Consider the following 23,382-nt stretch of genomic DNA (forward strand, 5'->3'; position numbering starts at 1 on the left):
CACAGACACCTTTTGAGCTCCACACAGCCTACCTGGGCACGCCGCCCAGCCAATCAGGACCCCCGATCAACTCAGCACCGGGAGCCTACCTGCTCAATTAGTTCCTTAGCAGCACGTCTCCTGTTGCTCAACACAGCTGCTTCCATAAAGGCACACATGCACTCAAGAACCAGTGACATCCCTGTCACAGGTACTTACAGTTTTGATTTCCATTATGAGTCAGTTTACATATAAAAATCTGTATAATATAGATTAGTGAAATATATTGGGCAATCTAGTATAGTAAGTCTTCAATACAGTATAACAGGGGCACAATTCCAGTCCTTGATGCCCAGAGCCCTGCTAGTCTTTATTTCACCTGCACTCTAAATTACTTAATTACCAATTCAACCACATTCCAGGCCATAATCAGTTCACTGTTTAATAAGACTATAAAACGTGAAGGACCAGACACCCCTGCAGTAAAATATTATTCAATATTTTGACAGAATTATTAGCAGTGTAACGATAAACTAATGTCATGATATGTTACGTATTGCAATGTGATACAACATGTGTCACGATACATGTGATTGTGCTACTTTTATGATGCAAAATAAGATCAAATGATCATTTAATGATGGATTGTTTTTTTAAAGGACAAATATTTAATGTGTTTGGGAGAGTATGTATTCATACTAACTATTAAACACACACATTCTTCCTTCAAGAACCAGAAGATGAACTACAGTGAGCTATATTGTGGTTTTGGTCTTGTATCATGGTAGAAATGATGCATTATGAAACGATATATCATAGAAAGAAAGTATCATGATTCATTGATACACCCCTAATAATCTATTTATGTATGACAGGGTTCTGTATTGTATGATATTGCGCTATATTTTACAATGTATTGGAATATTAAAAACAAATGTAAAAGTTCTGTAAAGTTCTGTAAAGAGATACAGAGCTACATAATTGTTTCACTATGTGTCTTGCACATAAAAAGCTTGAAATATTGAGGGTAGTGATTTCCTGATGGGTCGTATGGTAGTAACATTTATTGTCAGTTTGCCCAACTATAAATTACAGCATTTGTGAATTATCAGGGGACCATAGCTGAATCACACTATTTTACTTTAAAAAATAAACAACTGGAAAGTAAACTGCTAACTTTATTTTCCTTTTAAGAATTACAGTGTAGAGGTTACCTATACTTTTAAAATCTTCCATAGTAACCTACATGCCTTGTCTCTATTTATACATCTGTCCTGTTGGGATCTGAAAGATATTTATAAAGTGTACAGCCTGGCAGGCATGCAATTTGATTACCATAGATTTCCATTACATGAGAGTAGGTGTTAAAACTTCATGCTGATATTGGACTCTGCTCTCACCAAGATAAGCACCTTTTACTGTAAACTAATGTGATCCATCTGCATTTCCTTCCATCTGATGATGTAGATATCCTTCTGCTTGGTGTTGATGGCTGAAGTGTAATGCTGGCTCTAGGGATCAGCCTATTTTTGCCTCCCTAGCGCATCAGCACACACAACAGCTGCAATGCTGGCTCCAGGGATCAAACACAGTGCGGCCTCCCTAGCGCATCAGCATGACAGCCGTCTGGACTGAGCTGAGTAGGGTACTTCTCTGGGGTTTTCAAGTGGGCACCTTCCATCCTTGGTGTTTCGTTGACTAGCCCACGACACCTTAAGAGGGCTCGACAGTGATTCTGGCGTCCCAGCATCCCCCCCCTCCATCCCCCACTCAGCTAAGCCCAGTTTACTTACCTTCCTTTACATCGACATTGCTTTCTTTCTACGATGCTTGAGGTTCCCAGCCAGAATCTTTTCGTCTCAACCAGAGCCAGTTGCTGCTCCTCTCTGCTGCTTCAGATAAGTTCTTCACTATGTGTCTCAACTCTTGACCACTGAATCCAATGTCTCTGAGAAACCGGGTTGTGGAGTGTGCCACAAATCCTCAACAACCCACCTCTACTGGGCAAACCTGGACTCTCCATCCTCGCTGTTCCACTTCAGCAGCAAGTTGAGCATACCGCAGTTTCTTCCTCTCATACGCCTCATCTATAGCATCCTCCCATGGCACTGTTAACTCTACCAGGTGAACAAGGCGTGCTGATCCAGACCACAAGACAATATCAGGTCAAAGGTTAGTGGGGGCAATCTCAGGTGGGAAAATAAGCCGTTGTCCAACATCTGCCAGCATTTTCCAGTCTCTAGCAGCTTCCAGTTGTCCTAGACGAGTTTTGGTTTTAATACCTTTTCTTGGAGGTTGCTCCCCTGGACGGAGGAATGTTGTTCGTCGTGTGTCATATATTGCTGGCATTGGTGGCAACCTGTTGGTCCTGCTGCGCTTGTCTTCCAATGCTAAGACCAAACATCACAGCACCTGGTCATGATGCCAACTAAACCTTCCTTGGCTAAGACCCACCTTACATCCTGTCAAAATGTGTCTTAACCTAGCTGCCGATGAACGCGAAGGACACCACGGATCCTCTCCTACCAATAGATTAAGGTTCTGTGATTAAGGTTCTTTTGTGATGGGAGAACATCACATGTTGACCTGATAAGGAAACTGATCCTGCTCTGTTCCACTGTCCATAGATCTTGCCAGCTGATCTTGCATTGTTCCACACTCTCCCATTCTTCCTTTCTCCCTGCTTGGCCTAGGAAACCTCATCCTCTCCTCCTGCTTTTGCACCTCGTTGACTACCAGCTTTCTCTGTTGAGCCGGGGCTGCTTAGTGCCATGTAGGAGGAGCTGAACTGAGACCTAGGCCTCCTCTTCCATGCTGTACTTGCACCATGAGATCACTGATAGAAAGGCAGCCTTTGCATCTTCTACAGCTTCCTTTGCCGCCCACTTCCAGTTTTCCATACAGGTGCTGCCTCCCTCACACATTCATCATGTGACTCTACCATTCTCATTTCCAGTTGAACCTTGGCACACTTAAACTCCTTGGTTAGAGCTGAGACTGGCAGCTGCAGTATCCCTTTACAGTCTGCTGAGGCAGCATGGAACTCCTAACCATTTCCTGATATATGAACTGATTTATGCTTCCAGCTTCTTTACTGTTGTCAAGGAAACCTCATACACAGTGAGTGGCCACAGAAGTCTTGGCAGTAGACCAAATTGAAAGCACCAGAGTTTAAGTTTGCCCGTTAAAGCGCTGTCCAGCATTACTGCTGAGAAAATATATGAATGCAGTATTGTTCAACCCACAGGTGGAAGCCGCAGGCGTTGGCAAGCTCTTCAAGATTCGGATCGGCCACAATGGGAAGGGTGCTATGGACGGCTGGTACCTGGAGTCAGTTATCATCAAGCACCTCACCACCTCGATAGTGCCACAGGAGGATAAGAAGAAGAAGAAAAAGAAGAAGAAGGCAGCAGAGGAGGAAGGGGAGGGGGGCCAGCCCGAGGAGGTGGTGGAGACCTACACCTTCCTGTGCCAGCGCTGGCTTGCCAGGGATGAGGGCGATGGGGAGCTGGTGGTGGAGCTGTTACCAGAGGACAGTGAAGACCTGGAAGGTGGGTGCTTCTTCTCTTTTACTGACACTTTACAACATTTCACTATGCTTTTATCATACAGCAATAAATGGCTTTAAGGCTACAGACATTTGAGTATATATGAGTTTCCTGTCGCCAGCAGCCACAAGTGCTCAGTGTTTGGTGACAAGTTAATTACAGGTTTTAATATACCTATCCAACCAGTAACCTAATAAAAGTGGCCTGGTGTATAAACAGAATCATCAATCAGACTATCCTTCACCCTTGAGTAAAGGCCTATATAACTACTCTGTGTGTGTGTGTGTGTGTGTGTGTGTGTGTGTATATATTAGGGGTTTTAATCGATTAATGGTTAATCGATTATCAAACCTGTGGGCTTTGATCGATCAAAAAATAATTGATTAATTAATTTTTTAATTATACACAATATTTCACAATATCTCAAAATGAAGAAAAGACTGCAACTTACAACATTTGCTCATTGTTCATTTTCTTTTTTTTACTTTTAAATGTTACTTTATTATAAATGCAATTAATCAATTGATAAAAACATGAAAACACGAATAAACAAATAAACAAATACATCTTGACATTCCAAACAATCAGACACACACCTTCCCCTTTTTTAATTTAAAGCATAATATACTTTTTAACCCATCCTCACCATTGATCAAAAAGAACAAGAAAACCATCCATTTTTAGTTCTCTCCCTCCCTCCCCTTCCAGTGAAATGTTCAAACTAAAAAGAGCTCGGTGTGATCGCTCCCAACCCATAAAACACCACTAACAGCAATTACAAACTAAGTTAATATTGTAAATCAGCGGTTCCCAAACCGGTTCTGAGGACCCACTGTATCTGCTGGTTTTCATTCCAACTGAGCTCTCAATTACTTAACTAGACCCTTAACTGAACTAATAATTAGGCGTTTTTAATTGTTCTTAGTTAATATTGTAAATTACTCACTTTGGCTGACTTCCAATTACATGTAAGCAAATATTTTCAAACTGTCTAATTACAAGTAAATAGATGTATAGTAAACATTAGCTGATATTATGAAATATTTGCAGTAAATAGTGTAAGTTACATATGATCTAAAAGCCAAATTCAAAGTGTAATATTTAAAACACAGTTTGTGTTATAGGTGTATTACTGATTTATAATTGAGGCACTGTAGCTTAAAGAGAGTGATGTTATGTGCCGCAGTGCTTGTAGGGATGGTAGAGGAGTTATAGATGTAGTATAAGTGTATAGCCAGTGCGTTATTTTGGCAGCTTCAAACTTGCAAGAATGTTAGTTTATATTCCTTTTTGTATAATCGGCAAAGCCATAATCGAGTTACTGTAGATCTGGCAGACACAAGAATAAATGTTTTGAAAAATTGTTTTCACAGACATGTCTAGAAGTAGTTTGTATTACTTATCATTAGCAAACAGGTGTGATTAATTGATTAATAGATCGGATGATTAATTAATTAATTAATTAATTAATTAATCAATCAATCAATCAATAGAAAATGTCACGATCAAAACCCCTAATATACAAATATTTATATATAGAGACAGAGTAAAAAGCCAAATATATTAGTCTAATGATGTTGAATCAGTTTGATGAGAAGAACTAAGTTGTCATTTACCAAGAGCTGTCGATTTTTCTTATCATTTAACGCAGAGAACACCTACGAAGTCCATGTGTTCACAGGGAGTGTGTTGGGCGCTGGAACAGATGCCAATGTGTATATTAATGTGTATGGAGAAATGGGAGACACAGGAGAGCGGCACCTGAAGAAGTCGAATAACCTCAATAAGTTTGAGAAAGGACAGGTACTGTGCTGTGCAGGGGCTGGAAGTGGCTGGTTGTTGTGGTTCAGCTTAGTAGTATTGTGTGAGGCTTACAGAGGAAAAGTCAAGACTCTCTCACGATACTCAGGTGAGACATTCATACTTGAATTTTATTTCCCTTTGAAAGTCTGACTGTGCTTTTCACTTCCTGTTTGGGTCATTCCAGCTGAAGTAGATAAAACTCTTGGGAATGTGTTTCCCCATTTGTGGTTGTTGATATTTGAACGGGTGACATATGGATGAAAAAGACAAATGAAGTTCATAACTAAATTTCAGCAGGAGGGTCAGACACCAATCACCACATCACCAAATTGAATCATTCGATTTACACATTAGCTAATTAAGATTGTTAGCACTATAAATACCATCTTCACTTACCTCTCAGTTGCGTTTCGATTTCATCGTACATGTTCGTTCGGCTGCAGAAGCAGCCCCAAGATATTCGATACCCTGTCAGAAGCGCTCTGCTGGATCCCCCTGCCCAGAACATAACGATCCTCAAATCATTATTTTCAAATCTCTGCATCCCCCTAGCATCAGAAAACACCTTGGGTCCTCTCACTTCCATTGAGTTTCTAGGCTTCACCCTGGATTCCCAATCTTTTTCAGCCTCGCTTCCCCGAAAAAAAAAAAAAAAATAGATTGTATTGTAGCTATTATTTCCCCTCCTACCAAACGCAATCTTCTGTCCCTCCTGGGCCATTTAATCTACGTAATGAGGATAATTCCTCCAGGAAGAGCTTTCTCCTACCTTCTTTATCCCTTCCGTTAATTCCCTCAACAATGTCATACTCATGGATCCTTTTTGCTTCAAGGAACTCCACCTGTGGGAGCTCCTACTAAAAGAAAAATCCATTCTCAGATAATTCAGCTACAGTCCAAATCATTAACAAAGGTCATTCATCCTCCCACCATATAATGAGAATATTCAGAAGGATTACGTGGTTAACTGTTACTCATCAGTTCATTCTCAGAGCTCAACACATTCCCGGCCACCTGAATGTAATCGCTGATTCTCTTTCTCGTTTCCAAATCCGGAGATTCAGAGCATTAGCTCCCAAAGCCGACCTGCTGCCAACTCAGATTCCTCCCTTTTCAGACCTGATATTCATGTGAGCCACCCGCTACATTCCATAATTCTGCAGGCTCAAGAAACAACTCTTCTCTGCATCGCTCCCCGCTCACTGCAAAAGTACTGGTCATCCTGGAATTGCTTTAAAAATGTTCACATTGCATTCAACATTCCCTTCCCTTCATTTTCAATGCCCATAGTATCATCCTATATTATGTTCCTTAAGAATAGAGCTATAATAGTTTCCTCCATCAAAATTTCAGTTTCCAGCATCCAGTTTTTCCACAAACTCATTTTCGGTGCCCCCAGCTCTACATTCAGCAACTCACAAATTTCACTAATCCTGAAAGGGCTTCAACGATCAGAATCTCCTTCTCCCCCTGCTTGCCTACCTATCACCATCAACGCACTCTCTCGTGCATCTCATTCATCCACTCTGGCTACTCCTCCCAGGTTTTAGATAAAGCCTTAGAAGCCTTTTTCTCCCAGCCTTTTTGGGTTCCTTAGGTGCTCAGAGTCTACATCGCACTCAAATAAATTCAACCTCCAGATTCACCCCTGTATCTCCGACTTATCAATCACATCATCTGATACCTTTTCCTTCCTGCTCAAAATAAGTAAAACTGACCAGGAAGGAAAGAGTTCCCTAATCTATTTGTTTAAATTACACTCCCATGTTAGCCCCTATGATCCCTTCTCTCTTATCCATCTCCGTCTTTCTCAGAGCGCATCACCCTCAGACCCGCTGTTTATTAACGAAAACGGAAAAATCGTCATCCGACATTGGTTCTTCTTTCACCTTCACTAGATTCTTTCCAGGTCTGGATTCACAGCTGAGTAGTTCTCTAGTCATTCCTTCAGAATTGTAGCAGCTTCTCGCCATGGAGTTCCAGACACCCTTATCAAATGGTTAGGTTGTTGGTCCTCCAGTGCTTACCAAGTTTACATTAGAACAAATATTACAGATCCTAAAAATGCTTTTACAAAAATGTGTTCTTAAGCATTAGTAGCCTGCCCAGAGGAAGGGCAATTGAATCAGCCATGGATTCCCAGAGGTTTATTTCCCAAAAATGGGTTTTGCTTTCCTCTCCTGCGTGCTGACGATCATTTGTTAAAGGTTGGCTAAACCTTCAAGTCGGCTATATTCAATATTAATCGCGGGATTCAGACCGGCTTGTTCTATTTGGGGATCTCTGCCTCGTCCAGTCAGCCAGGCAGCGAGCTCTCAAACCAAGTTAGGTTTGATGCCAAATGAACATGTATATACAACATACTTCTCTGTAAAATCGCATACTCCGCATTCTCCACAATAAATATTTGTACTAAAACATTTTGTGATTGGTGTTTGTCCTGAACTACTGAAATAATGTTTGTATCAATTTACAGCTTGTTGCAAGGATGTTTTTTATCTGATGTAAACCATTTACATACTGTAAAGGTCTATTAACACCAGACGTGATGCGATTTGTCCTGCGATAAAATGATACTTTGGCTGCGACACTACCTTTCACACCAGTGGCGACAGGTGCACGCGATGTGATAGGAGACTCTCATCTGATTGTGTTCTTGAAAGCAAAATGTCTTCCAGGGAAGAGGAAGAATGTAGGATAGTCCTGTTCTACAGCTAATAAAAATATAGAATACCTAATAACTTTTTGCAGAATACTTATTTCAGTAAACGTAAATGAATCATACACACCAGCTATATCGTTCCCTGGAAGTGGACTCCCAGATGTTCTCCCTCATTGCTGTGTCTTTTAAATTTTATGTCCTTTATTGTACAGCTCTGGGTATTTCGAAACTGCAACAATGTAGTTCTTTTCTTCTGCCATTGTTTCCTGAAAAAGACACACAGGGGAAGTTGTTCCTCATTGATCAGTTCCCTAGCTGCCATGCGACAAAATTATAAAAATAGACACCAATCCTATTTTTTTCACATCACTTCAGTGTTACCCTGTTGCATCGCAGACAGTGTGAATGGTTCATATTAAAATGACATGGTTTTTTTTGTTTTTTTTTGTCGCACTACACATTCATTTGTCTGGTATAAATAGGCCTCAAGGGATCAAGTAATCTTCAGCTGTTATTATGTATTGCAGGAAGATATATTTACAATCCCAGCTACTGATCTGGGGCTGCTGAAGAAGCTGCGAATTCGCCATGACAACTCGCAAGCACAAGCTGCCTGGTTCCTAGACAGAGTGGAAATTATAGATGGCAAGGATGACACTACGTAAGTACAGACAGGCAGGCTATGAGGGGAAACAGTGCTTGTTTTTATTCATACATACAAAGAGTTAAATAACATATCGGGGTGCCATTGTGAGGGAGATATGGCATTAGATTATCACACCAAAGCAGACTTGATGTGGCAGATTATAAAAGTGATCTTGTGAACTGTAAAGGTGTAGCTCATTAAAAAAAAAACGAAAAAAAAAACACATAGATTCAGAGTGACAACCCTTAAAAATCGTTTTGCGAAATAAGAAAAGGCAGACCCTGGATACACCCTGGTGGCAACAAATGGTAATTATAGATCTCGGTACCCACTCTTTCTTGACTGTATTTGGCTCCAAAGAATTTTGTAAAAGTAAAAGGAAAACTGTTGAACATAAATCAGCTACATATAGCAGCCACATGTCTGCATTATCTAAAATCAACATGCATTTTAGAAGAAGCCATTTTTAAATACCAACATGTTTTACATAAAGTCAAACTTGTTGAATCCAGCCCCTCTACAAACTGGCTTCTGTATCATTCGGCATGATTTTTGGGTCACGACCAAATCCCTACTGGACTGAATGATGTAATACTGTTTACAATCCAGGACCTAACTATTCTGGAATCCAGCATGGTTTTTCTATTCTGTCTAAAATCAATGTAAATCAGGCACCAGGTCATGTGAGTTTCCTTCTTTAAATGTAAAACTAGTATAAAAAACAAAACAAAAGCAAAACTTTGTGTATATACTCATGTTCTGCCGGTGCCATTCCGAATTGTGTAGTTGTTCAACAGAAAATAAAATGTGTAAATTTCCACACAATTTAAAGCTGAAGAAAATATGTGCTTATCAAAAAAGCTGAACATTTACCAAAACCAGCACAATAAAAGCTTAGTGAAAAATTCAGAATCGCAAGGCAAACCATTTCAGACATTCTGAAAAGACGCCTACTTAAAAGCAACACAGTTAAACAATCTGAATGCCAGTACAAAGTGCCTGAATCCAACATGCAGGTACAGTACGGCAATTGAATGTCTTTCTATGGGAATGATTTAAACAGGCTCATGCTCATAACAGATAAAGATTTTGCTGAGGCATTATTGTTTATATTATACTGTGTATGTACAGTAATAAAGTTTTTTTTTTCTTTAAAGCGTTTAAATAGTTTTATCATCAGTTTCACAATTTTCTGGTGACAAACGACACTGGATTGTACAGGTTTTACTGAACATACACTCCAGCAAATGGCTCATCTGTTTTAATTCAGGTACTATTTTCCATGTGAGCGGTGGTTAGCTACTGATGAAGATGATGGTCAGATAGCCCGGGAGCTGGTTCCTGTAGATGAGGCATTTATGAAGAAGAACTCAGACAGTGACGAGCAGTCTCAGGCTACCCTCGGACTGGAGCAGAAAGGTAGACTGTCACTGAGTATGGGGCCGGCACAGCAAAAGCAGCATTCCAGAAATGGCTTGAGGTCTAACTGTGTACCAGCTTGATTAATTCTGGATGCTGATGTGCCAGAAGGTCAGAGGAGAAATATCTGTCCACCCTTGATCGATATAGTGACCATTTGATGCAGGCTTATTTTTGCTATTCAGTGAGTTTAGCCAGTGTATGCTGTTAAAGGGTCAATGGGATTTATGTTTTTGTTTGCATCAGTGACTTTAATTGAAATTAAATGATTTTTTGTATTTTCCAGGCTCCAAGTGAGGGCAATCAAATCTCAATATTACAATGATATAATGATATAATACAATGATATCAATATTTCTGCTAAAATAAATTTATCTTAAAACCATATTGGGCAATCATTATGAGGTCTTAAAAATTTCATTGTTCTGCTTATTTTAACTGAAAGGGCTGTTTTATATGTAGACATTATTTAATCATTGATCTGTGCCATTTAGTGTTCCAGTGATGGGAGTTTTCAGCTGAATTTGTCTTAGTAGGTAATATTTATGAAACTGCAGATAGAGATCACAAAAAACTCACTTGTGTGTCTAAACATAATTTATATTACATTCAGTATAACAGTGTGTTTTTGTTTGTTTATTGGGATGTTGGCCCCAAGAGCAATAAAATTAAAGATATATATGTATATATATATATATATATATATATATATATATATATATATATATATATATATTTTTTTTTTTTTTAAATGCACCCTCTATAAACTAGCGACTCTTCCAATTCTACTTATCTATGATGTGGTATTTTTACAGCTCAATCTACAACCTACACTGTGACAGTCAAAACTGGAGACAAGAAGTATGCTGGAACAGATGCTAATGTGTTCATTACCCTGTATGGCGATAAGGATGACACAGGTAGGGTGTATTCGTTTGCTTGAGCAAAATAAAAAAGGCTTAACTGGGCTAAAAGACACCGTTTTTTACATGAAAAAAATGGATTTCCAATCCTATAGTGTTTTGTAAATCACAAAAAAATATAACAGATGTACACAATGGCTGGGGCAAACCAAGCCCTCTGATTGGCCACCACAACCGCACTAGTAAGATCTCATGACCTCATAACATTGATATCCATACACCATTCCAAGTTGTACAGTGTTTGCCTGTGTTATTTTTACTATATGTGTACTTTATTTTGCTGGATAAAACTGTCTTTATATATGTTATTAAAGCTACAGACGGCCCCTGAGCACCATCCTTGCATAATAGAACCAGATAAAAAAAAAGTTGACATCCCGAATGCTCTCATCCAACACAGCGATAAGCCTCGTCCGCAAAGTATATTTAGATTTTACTTTAAGAGATGTGGAAGGGAAGGTCTGTGCAGTTTAAAAACAAGTTCATTTCTAATTAAAAACGATAGGTTACGGATGTAAACCCAGTTCCCTGAAAGAGAAGATGACCAACAACCAATACTTTTGGGATATGCTTGCCACAGGTCAGATATTTACTGAGCATTTTATGTCAGAGCTGCGGATAGGCCCCTCCGGGGAGTGACATCCTCGGTCCCGCCTGCCGAGGGAATAAGTAGTTACTCCGCGGAGATCACATTCTCTTTTGCATCGAACCCGTGAATGCGAGTGATGCAACCTTGCAAGGTTTTGGTCGTCTTCTCTTTCAGGGAACTGGGGTTACATCCGTAACCTACCGTTCCCTCTCAATTTGAAGACGACCAACAACCAATGCTTTTGGAAAAATATATCAAAGTCGTCGCGAGGGAGCGTGAGCGGAGACAGCAGATGAGGGACGTCTCGCTAGCACCAAACTAATGTTTGTGGTGTGAGCTTGCAACCTCAGGGACCCTTGTGCATAATAAAGGCATAGAGGGATCTACCACATTAAGTTGGTAGACCCTGGTGAATGTATGCGGAGTAGCCCAGCTAACTGCACAAATATCGGTCAATGAGGCTCCTCTAAAGAGGGCCTATGACATAGGCACTCCTCTGGTAGCATGCGTGGCCAACCTCCCAGGTGAGGATAGACCGGCATTGGTATATGCAGTCGAGACTGTGTCCACAATCAAATGGGACAGTCGCTGCTTTGAGACGGCTTGACCCAGGGTCCTTTCACCATGACAGACGAAGAGCTGGTCAGACTGACGCAACACTGTCGTCCTATCCACATAACATCTCAATGCCCAAACCGGGCAGAGGGAATTCAATCTCCGATCCTCCTCCGAAGAAAAAGGAGGGGGATAGAAAGCCTGTACTTCCACTGACTGATTCAAGTGGAAAGCTGTAACCACCTTAAGGAGGAAAGCAGGGTTTGTGCATAATGACACCCTCTTTTCATCATCCCAAACATGCATACAGGATCTGTGCACTGACAGAGCCTGTAGCTCACTAACCTGCTTAGCGGAGGTGATGGCTAACAAAAAGGCTGTCTTCATAGAGAGATATTTCAACTCTATGGAATGTGAGAGCCTCCAAAACCACGTCTAGACTCCACTCGGGGAGAATTGTCCTTTCTAGGAGGACGTAACCTCCAAGTGCCCTTTAGAAAATGAGTCGCTAATATATGAGCGCCAGGGGACACTGAGGGAGGTGGAGGGAGAACCATAGGGGGCAGTGAGTCTCTGCCATGGCAAAGAGATCGAGTCGGGCCCTCCCAAACCGTTCCCAAATAAACTTTACTACCTGAGGGTGGAGTCGCCATTCAGATGGGTGAGTACTCTCCCTCGAGAGGAGGTCCACTGCCCAATTCACTACTCCAGGGAGATGAACAGCCTGGAGGGAAAACAGATTCCTCTTTGCCCATGTCAATAGCCGGAAAGCTATGCAGTGCAACCCCGGGGACCGAAGCCCTCCCTGGCGGTTGGCATATGGTACTACAGACAGTGTGGACAAGTACATGTCGCCTCTGGAGCACTGGAAGGAAATACTGTTGAGCGAGGTGAACCGCTCACAGTTCCAGCGCATTTATGTGTAGGGATGTCCAGTGACCCGACCAGGACCCACGGACTCCTCTGCCTGCCCAGACCGCACCTCAACCCGAGTTGGATGTGTCTGTCACCACCTCCTAACGGCTGTGGATCACTCCCATCCTTACGCATTTGCGCAGGTGAGAAGATTGTCTCCGCCAGCACAGGGCTTCCCAGCATACGTGAGACACGGTCAGCTGACGGTGTCTATCGCGTTTGGGATGCAGCCGGAAGGCATTGAGCCATTAGACCCAATAGTTTCCGGCACAACACCAATTGTACTGTGGATCCCTGTTGAAACAGGGTTAGACAGTTGTGAATGGCGGCCACTCTGTAAACCATATTTTGCACCGGTATTAATTGGCTTTTGGCCTCATTGAGGGCTTTACCCACTCTCGCCAGATGCTCCATCACGATCGCCATGTGGGCCACTGCCCCATCCTGCGACTGGGAACATATTAACCAGTCATCCAGGTAGTTTCCTTGCAGCCGCAAGGGGGCTAGGATTGCATCAACGCACGTTGAGAACATGCGGGGGGCTAAGGAGAGGCCGAACGGCAGCACGGAAATCTCAAAGATGCTTCCCTGAAAGGTGAAGCAGAGATATTTCCTAGGGACGTGAAAATACGCATCCTTAAAGTCCACAGTGATAAACCAGTCGCCCGGCCGGACGGACTGGAGGATGTGTGACCGTAGAGGTGTCTCAGGTCTAGGATGGGGTGATGGCCACCATCCTTTTTTGGCACTAGAAGGTACCTTAAGTAGAACTCCTCCTCTTGAGATGTGTGTTCTATGAGGCGGATGACTTGTTTGGGAAGTAATGTTTTTACTTGCCTGAGGGCCAAGACCAGGAGAGGGTCACAGACGGATGTAACCGTGAGCACCGAGGTTACTGGGCCGGGTGCCTAGTCTGGACCACGTGTAGTCACACAACTGAGGCAGGGCGTAGCTTACAGCGGTGTGGAGCACTGCCTACAGACAGTACCAGTCTGGACTGCGTGAAGTCACACAACGGGAGCAGCGCAGACTGATGGTTTAAAATATGTTACATTGTATTATAAAGAGGACACTGAAATCCACAAGCATGTGCACAAAATTAACTCATTCCTATCGCAGGCCACAGATGCGAATCCTATCTTCAGCCCAAAAAAGAACTACCTACTTCAGCAGTTTCAAAATAAAGTAGTACCAGAGTCCAGTACCTACCCACTGATGAAAAATGAACCAGACACATTCTATAGCATTCCTTGCCTACTGTATCACCTGATTTGAGCGCCACCCCCACAACACAAAAAAAAGAAACGCAAACTCCAAAAAGAAACCATATTTGTAATATGATTTATGAATAAATAAATATTTTTAAAATATAAAATGTTATAGTTAAAAAGTTACTGCTTACATACTTTTAATAAACTATTTTTGTGGTGAATTTATATTTAATATACTTCTTTGATATCCAGGAAAAGGGTCTTTTTTTTTTTTTTTTTTTAATACTGTATAGGCTATTTCATGAGCGCAGTAACACACTTCAGGGTGTGCAGTCTTTGTGTAATATAGCACTTCTCTGGTGTGTTAAACACATCACACATCAGAGGCGTGGCATATTGCATGCCCTGTCGAGTGTTATTGATTATGGATTTTAGCTGCCTCTCTGTGAAATCACTTTTATTTATTCTCCCTGGTACTTCATCATCTTTTGTTTCGTATTCCATTATCTTTACAGGAATTGTTAACCTCAAAGCTTCTAAGACTTACAAGAACAAGTTTGAGCGAGGGCAGATCGATGTGTTCACTGTGGAGGCTGTGGATATTGGGATGCTGAAAAAGATACGAATCGGGCACGATTGTCTTGGTGAGATGAACCTCAAGTTGTAATAGCAGTTGTTCAAATATATGTTGTTCAGTTCCAATAATGCTGACATGGTATACACTTTACGAGAGGTATACCAGACAGATACAGTAAACACAGGACAGCCATGTGCAGCCCAGTACCTGCAGCTGAAAGCTTGTTTGAAAGCTGTGTTCACATAAATTCTTTATGGTTGTAATAGGAATCCAAAAGATTCTCCACTGTTTCGGTGGGTTGACATTTGTTAAAGGCAGCGGGAGGTACATGTCAGAGCGTGGCTGGCAGGCAGTTGTTAATCACTGATTTAGCTTGTCATTAGTACTGCAGGAAAAAGTTGTGATAAGATAACAGATAACATCTGGAATGTAATTACACCTAGTTTTTTTAATGCAGCAATTAGAACAAATGTATGATTTGTCATATGAACCTGTCTAAACCCCTGCTGTGTGTGATATTATAACATCTGCCCAGCAGCTGAAATCCACTTGGCAACGCACTGCACCAACAGGTACCTTATAATGAGAAATAAATGACAATAAACTGCAATCTAAACAGGTTGCATGTTATAGGCTACTTTTATTAGATGAAATACCATCCCAAGCCACTCAACCCTACTGTTTTTGAGGCAGCATTAGGATACAGAGACTCACAGGTGTGTGTTGTGTCCTGGTCCTGCTGTTTCAAGTCTTTGATGCCTTGGCTTGTTGCAGGCAACTCGTCGGGCTGGTTTCTGGACTGGGTGGAGATTGACGCTCCTTCACTGGGTCAAAAGCTGCGCTTCCCCTGCGGGCGCTGGCTGGACAAAGCAGAGGATGATGGAGCAACTGAGAGGGATCTCTTTCCTGCAAACCTGCAGACTCAGGAGTACAATCCATGTAAGGCTTAGAGACTATAGAGTCCAACTTTCAAAAGACATACTGAGGCCCAGTAAGTCTGAAGAATATGAAGACTGTATGCATTTTAATATATTAAATATAAATTCTGATTGATACTAACCCTAGGAATATGTTTGAATAAGATGTGTCTATCCTTATAGTGACTTCTGGAAAGTATCATATAATACAGCAAACAGTGACTGTGATGAATATTACTGATGTTTTGTTGGGTACTTTATGCAGCGTTTTCATTAAATCATTGTTCATGTTTATCATAGTTGTTATGTGATCTGTATGGATCTCTCATATTGTTTTTTCTGCTTAGATTTGCAATGTAATTCAAACTATTCCAGCAAAAAATGCCTGTAAAATTGTGCTAGAATGGCATGGTAAATAATGATATGAGCAAAAGCAACCATGCATAATTACATGGAACACATGATATTATTCTGAGGAAAATATTGAGGATATAAAGTATTCCTTTAAGATAAAACTCAATTGTGGCAGACCACTTTGACATCAGTACATCATTTTTGGGTATATACATTTTGAACTTTCTTGTGTTATATCTGTTAAAGATTACCAGTTGATTCATTTGAAAAGCTTTCTTGTTTTACAGTTGTGCCTTACGAGATCACCACATACACTAGTGATATTTATGGTGCCGGGACAGATGCTGATGTTTTCATTGTCCTCTACGGGAGAGACAGCATCTGCACTCAGCAGAAATCACTGTGTGTCAACAAGAGAGAAAGGCGCATGTACTTTGAGCGAGGCGCAGCTGATAAGTTTATTGTAGAGGTACGCTGCTTGCTGGGTTTGACTTGTTTTATGCAAACTTTCTATCTGTAGCATTAAACCAGAAGTAGATCCCATCTCAAATATCAAACACGAGTTAGTGTTAAGACTCGTTCATACTTCTAACTGCATTGTTACAGCAATGCCCTGCTTTGAGCCATGCATCCAAGGTACTGCAAACAGCATCCATGCATTCACGGTACAGGAGTTCAAAGTGACATTGCTGTGCAGTGTCGACATCTTGTGGATAGCCAATCAGAGTTCAAAGGAGAACACCAATTTAAACCTAAAACTAGTAAGAACAAAATGAAGACAGCAACTACTTTAAAAGTTCCTAGTTTTTATGTCCTAGTTGCATATTTCTGGTTTGGTACGTTTTCTGGCTGTGTGTTAATGACATTTTGAATTTAAAGGCCTTTAAGAATGTTCTTATGTTCTCTGTGCCCAGTTCATTATGCCATACCAAAAAGCGGAGCCTTGTCTGGTTACTTGGTACATTGGTAACAGTGCAGTATTAGTAGTGTGATAAACCTTGTGTATATTTTGTTTGAAACAAAAATATGTTAAGCATTACAGGAAAATGTAAGATGCTATTCCATTAATGAGCAGTCACTGTAAATGTATATTTACCATGTGTACCCAAGAGGTTTTTGTGAGGTGTAATAATCCAACAGCACCACTTAATGTGATATATAATATAGAGAGAGCATATTGTCGTTCATTATTTATTTATGGTCCTTTAATTAGCCTTGCAAGGTAGGAGCCTGTTCAATCAGACCTATAGTGCTAGAGCTCCACAAGTATATGGTAAAAATGTATAGCTGTTTAGCTCATATTGCTTTCTTACTTCTGCCTTGCATGTTAAAGTGGAGTTGCCAAAGCCAGTACCTGTGGGTTCAAATTAAGTAGGAGTTGTGTTTTTGTATATTCTTTGTGGATAATTTCTGTATTGATTGTGTCCACAGCTGGAGGATGTTGGTGACGTTATTGAAAAGATCCGAATCGGACACGACGGGAAAGGAATCAACTCTGGCTGGCACTTAGACAGAGTGGAAGTCAGGAGACTTCTGCCTAAGGGAAAAGTAAGTATTGCAGTCTAAAGTTCAGTGTGCCAGTAAGGTGCTTCGAATTACTGTGCTGAGCCGGCTATGTCCTCAGGCTCCATGGAACATGGATTTCACCACAGATTATTTATTTTATTTATTTATTTTTATTTTATTTTATTTATATAGCGCCTTTCATACCATGGTATCTCAAAGCGCTTTACAGACAGTATGTATCATAATCAAGAAACAAGACAGAACAGTATAATCACACAATTAACAAAATACAATGATATTAATAATAACAATAAATAGCAAATATCTAGATAGGACAAAAATAAAATAAATAAGAATAACAAATAAAATACAAAGTTAGCAGATAAAAATAGATAACAGAAACTTTATTTCTAGATTAGGTTAAAAAAGCTGATCTATAAAAATGAGTCTTTAATCTTGATTTAAAAACGTTGAACGAAGCAGCATCTCTAATAGAGGAAGGCAAAGAGTTCCACAGCTTGGGAGCATTAAAACAAAACACACTTTCTCCTCTCCTTTTCAGTTTTACCATTGGGAGGCACAAAAGTCCAGTGTTAGCCGACCTTAGGTACTCCGGTGCTAAGCCATTTAGTGCTTTATATGTTAATAGTACGATTTTAAAATCAATTCTAAAATGTATTGGAAGCCAGTACAATGAGTTATATGAGCCAGTTTTTTTGGTCTAGTCAGAAGCCTAGCCGCTGCATTTTGAACAAGCTGTAAACATGATAAGACATGACTAATTAAAATTAGAAGATGTCAAATAGCCTAATATGCCATTTAAACATGTTTTAAAAACCAAAATGTGTGAGTAATATTTCACAGTTTTCCGTTTTGGGAAACCTCAGATGCAACAAATGAATTCTGGCGTACGGCACATCCCCACCAGACACAAACACGCTCACGAGTTTGTGGAAAAAGTGAGCAACTGGTACTTAATGTTAAGGTATTCACAAAACTTTAAACACTGCTTTGAAAAATAAAAATGAAAAATGAGAAGAGACAAAAAAATCTCTCAAACAGTTGAAAAACGTTTTATAAACTGCAGACTTAATTTAATTAATTTAATTAATTTAATTAATTTAATTAATCAAAATTGACAGTTTTGTGAATAGGGCCCATTATGTACATTACAATATTTACTTTTCTCATGTCATGACATATTCAATCTCAAAATTCCTATCCTACTGTGGTGATGTTCTTGCCTGTCTTTAAGAGGACCTTAGCATGAGTGCTTGTGGTTCCATACAAGGTCAAAGAAAGCTCAGTCTGCTTGACTTACGCAGTCTGTTGTACTTGTTCTTCCAAGGTCATTTCACCACAGCATGATCTGAACAGCAGCTGATTTAAATACCACTGCTGTACAGTATATTACACCTGCTGTACAGTATATTACCCCTCTGTACAGTATATTACCCCTCTGTACAATATATTAAACCTGCTGTACAGTATATTACACCTGCTGTGAAGTATATTACACCTGCTGTACAGTATATTACACCTGCTGTACAGTATATTACACCTGCTGTACAGTATATTACATCTGCTGTACAGTATTTTACCCTGCTGTACTGTATATTACACCTGCTGTACAGTATATTACACCTGCTGTACAGTATATTACACCTGCTGTACTGTATATTACACCTGCTGTACAGTATATTACACCTGCTGTACAGTATATTACATCTGCTGTACAGTATTTTACCCTGCTGTACTGTATATTACACCTGCTGTACAGTATATTACACCTGCTGTACTGTATATTACACCTGCTGTACAGTATATTACACCTGCTGTACAGTATATTACCCTGCTGAACAGTATATTACACCTGCTGTACAGTATATTACCCTGCTGTACAGTATATTACACCTGCTGTACAGTATATTACATCTGCTGTACAGTATTTTACCCTGCTGTACTGTATATTACACCTGCTGTACAGTATATTACCCTGCTGTACAGTATATTACCCTGCTGTACAGTATATTACACCTGCTGTACAGTATATTACACCTGCTGTACAGTATATTACCCTGCTGTACAGTATATTACACCTGCTGTACAGTATATTACCCTGCTGTACAGTATATTACACCTGCTGTACAGTATATTACCCTGCTGTACAGTATATTACACCTGCTGAACAGTATATTACACCTGCTGTACAGTATATTACCCTGCTGTACAGTATATTACACCTGCTGTACAGTATATTACCCTGCTGTACAGTATATTACACCTGCTGTACAGTATATTACACCTGCTGTACAGTATATTACACCTGCTGTACAGTATATTACCCTGCTGTACAGTATATTACACCTGCTGTACAGTATATTACACCTGCTGTACAGTATATTACACCTGCTGTACAGTATATTACCCTGCTGTACAGTATATTACCCTGCTGTACAGTATATTACACCTGCTGTGCAGTATATTACACCTGCTGTACAGTATATTACACCTGCTGTACAGTATATTACCCTGCTGTACAGTATATTACACCTGCTGTACAGTATATTACCCTGCTGTACAGTATATTACACCTGCTGTACAGTATATTACCCTGCTGTACAGTATATTACACCTGCTGAACAGTATATTACACCTGCTGTACAGTATATTACCCTGCTGTACAGTATATTACACCTGCTGTACAGTATATTACCCTGCTGTACAGTATATTACACCTGCTGTACAGTATATTACACCTGCTGTACAGTATATTACACCTGCTGTACAGTATATTACCCTGCTGTACAGTATATTACACCTGCTGTACAGTATATTACACCTGCTGTACAGTATATTACCCTGCTGTACAGTATATTACACCTGCTGTACAGTATATTACCCTGCTGAACAGTATATTACACCTGCTGTACAGTATATTACACCTGCTGTACAGTATATTACCCTGCTGAACAGTATATTACACCTGCTGTACAGTATATTACACCTGCTGTACAGTATATTACACCTGCTGTACAGTATATTACCCTGCTGTACAGTATATTACACCTGCTGTACAGTATATTACACCTGCTGTACAGTATATTACACCTGCTGTACAGTATATTACACCTGCTGTACAGTATATTACACCTGCTGTACAGTGTATTATACCGGATTTACTAAAGGGCGATAATCGTAGTGTGCACCTCAAAGTGAGCGATAATTAGTTAGTTTGGAAACCAGCCTTTAACCACTGATAGGCGCACTATTGAAACCTATTTTTCTGGACTGAAATCTATCTGGCATCATGGAGGCATTACTTGCATTAGAGTTTTCATATAGAGCAGTAAAAAATACCTGTAAATAACAGGTTATATTAAGTGTGAATAAACATGAATTAATGTTATAATTTATTAGATTTTATTTTATAGTTCATTACATTGGTACAAATAATAGAGTGGCTCCTCTGCGTGCAGTTTTAGTTTGCGTTGCCTCTCCCTGTCTCTGTGGAGGACCAACAGACAGTTGATCGCTCATTTTTGGTCAATGTAAGCCTCCTCCACCTTTCACAATAAGCCACCGACCAAAAGATACGCCTGGACTGCTGGGGCTTTTTATATTACGGTGGTCACAGGTAAGTCTTAGACATTATCGTGCACATTAAATTAACGCTCACAATACATGTAGTGTGCACAGTATGGTATGTAAATTAGCCATACCAGTTCAGTAAATGGGACAGTACATTTAGATTTATGGTGCACATTAGGCTCACTATTTAATATGCATGTTACAGCTACATTTGGTGCCCTTTCGTAAATGAGTCGCAATGTCTGGATATTTAATGCATTTTCAATTTCAAGGACAAGTATAACCTTATAAATAGAGAAATGAGAAACTCTCATGTGCCATCAGGTCTGTAGCCAGGATTTAAATATATTATTAGATGGTTTATTGTGTAGTAAAGGTATCTTAGGCATGTTATAGTGTATGGAGTGGTGGCATATGTTAATGATGTATTCCATCATGTCACCCAAGTGGACTGAAAATCTCATTAGATATAAATATAAACTAAAAGGTTTAACAAAATCCATCAATTTTAAAACACATTTGTATTAAATGTACATTATTTTCAGAAACTAAATGAATTAAAATGCAAAAATCTAACATGTTTTAAATTAGTAATGTATTTTAGAAAGTTGTCCACACACAGTACTGTTTTTTACCACAAAAGGGTGCTATCAGTAAACATAAGGTGAGGTTGTACAAGGAAAGAACTTCAGGGGCCTTCTTTTTGAAAGCCCAAATGCAAAGAAAAAACAATCGGACTTAAAGAGTAAGTAGCGGGGTTCCAAAAAATATAGCGTTATATGTCCCCACATGTTGCTACAACTGTTTAAATAACATACCTGTAATTGTTCTTTTCATTGTTAACATCCTGACAACATCTTACACTTACAACTTTAAAGCCTCTTTGAAATCTCTTTTCAAAAGGTCTGCTCTAGTGCACTGGGGTTTGAGATCTGTCCTCTAAATCACTGCAGGAAGAGTAATTAAAAAACAAAAGAAGAGAAAAAACAGCATAATAACAAGTACCACATCATGGTTTGTTATCGTTATCAGTGCACTAGAGCGGACATTTTGAAAAGAGCTTTGAAACAGACTTGAAAGTTATACATGTAAAAAGTTGTAAGGATGTGTGACAAGGTAAAGCGATCACGTGCTGTAATCCACCCTCCCAGCCACCAGGGGGCTGTGAGCCAGCCTAGAAGGCCCCAACAGAGATGGTGTGACGTGGCAGCTCCACCTTTGGGGCGGAAGTCCCGAAAGGACGGTCGCCATCTTTGTTGAGGGCAACACCACGGAATGTGCTGGAAAGTCCCAGAATTGGGAGGCGATTAAAATGCCAATCGCTGATTGGTGTTCCGCTGATTAGGGGGCGTTCCGCGGCACATAAAAGGGGGCCGTGTTGTAGCAGTTGAGGCTGGTATCTGAAAGCACGAAGGAGTGTGGGAGAGGTACGGAGGGTTATATATATAAAACCAAACAAATGCTAACTTTGATTTTTTAGACAGACCTAAACAAACTAATTTAAAAGAGAAACAGCCAACCAGGTGGGTGGACACCAGAACGGCCAGAAAGGCGAGAGCAGCCACCCAGAGTCTGGATAATTTTACTTTGTTGTTTATTTGTTTTTGTCTCTCCACATTTCAGTTAGCGTTTCTCATTTGTTTGGACATTTTCTTTTGTGTGTTGTCCTGTCCTGATTACCACTGTTTGCGGACAATAATAAAGGAAAAAGAAAACAACTTGTGGAATATCATACCATTGTCTGGATTTTATTATTTTTACACCTTCACCCAACTCAGCTATTCGTGACACGATGTTAAACAAGGAAAAGAGAAATTATGGTTATGTTATTTAAATAGTTGTAGCAACACGTAAGGACTTATAATGCTATATTTGTCGGAACCCCGCTACTTACTCTTTAAGTAGCTCAATTCATACCGATACATCTCAAAGGAGCTAACAAACATGTAATAAATGTGTAACTAAACTTCTAACTGTTCCTTCATACAAGTTTTGTATTACAAGTTGATTTATCCATTACGGAAACAAAATATATCTCTAAATGTATACTGAAAATATGATGTCATATTTGTCAATGTATTGTAATATATTTTGAGGGATTCTTCTTTGAGAAATTGGCTTTTTGCTTCAACCAGTGCCTGAGGTGTTTTTGCTGTCTTAGTGGAGCTCCATGAATGAATTCATGTG

The 23,382-nt window shown here is 40.0% G+C and overlaps 1 protein-coding gene across 1 annotated transcript in view; it reads left to right on the forward strand.

Annotated features, from left to right (window-relative positions):
* Positions 1–23,382, forward strand: part of LOC117420771 (lipoxygenase homology domain-containing protein 1-like) — a 108,997-nt gene that overhangs the window by 55,515 nt on the left and 30,100 nt on the right. The window contains exons 25-33 of the mRNA XM_034034390.3: positions 3,227–3,530; positions 5,179–5,330; positions 8,520–8,653; positions 9,909–10,057; positions 10,873–10,977; positions 14,766–14,894; positions 15,602–15,766; positions 16,386–16,567; positions 17,530–17,646. Coding sequence (XP_033890281.3) covers positions 3,227–3,530; positions 5,179–5,330; positions 8,520–8,653; positions 9,909–10,057; positions 10,873–10,977; positions 14,766–14,894; positions 15,602–15,766; positions 16,386–16,567; positions 17,530–17,646 — 1,437 coding nt within the window. The remainder of the gene's footprint in view (positions 1–3,226; positions 3,531–5,178; positions 5,331–8,519; positions 8,654–9,908; positions 10,058–10,872; positions 10,978–14,765; positions 14,895–15,601; positions 15,767–16,385; positions 16,568–17,529; positions 17,647–23,382) is intronic.

The sequence above is a fragment of the Acipenser ruthenus genome, chromosome 1 (assembly GCF_902713425.1).
Source record: "Acipenser ruthenus chromosome 1, fAciRut3.2 maternal haplotype, whole genome shotgun sequence".
NCBI classification, from domain to species: Eukaryota; Metazoa; Chordata; class Actinopteri; order Acipenseriformes; family Acipenseridae; genus Acipenser; species Acipenser ruthenus.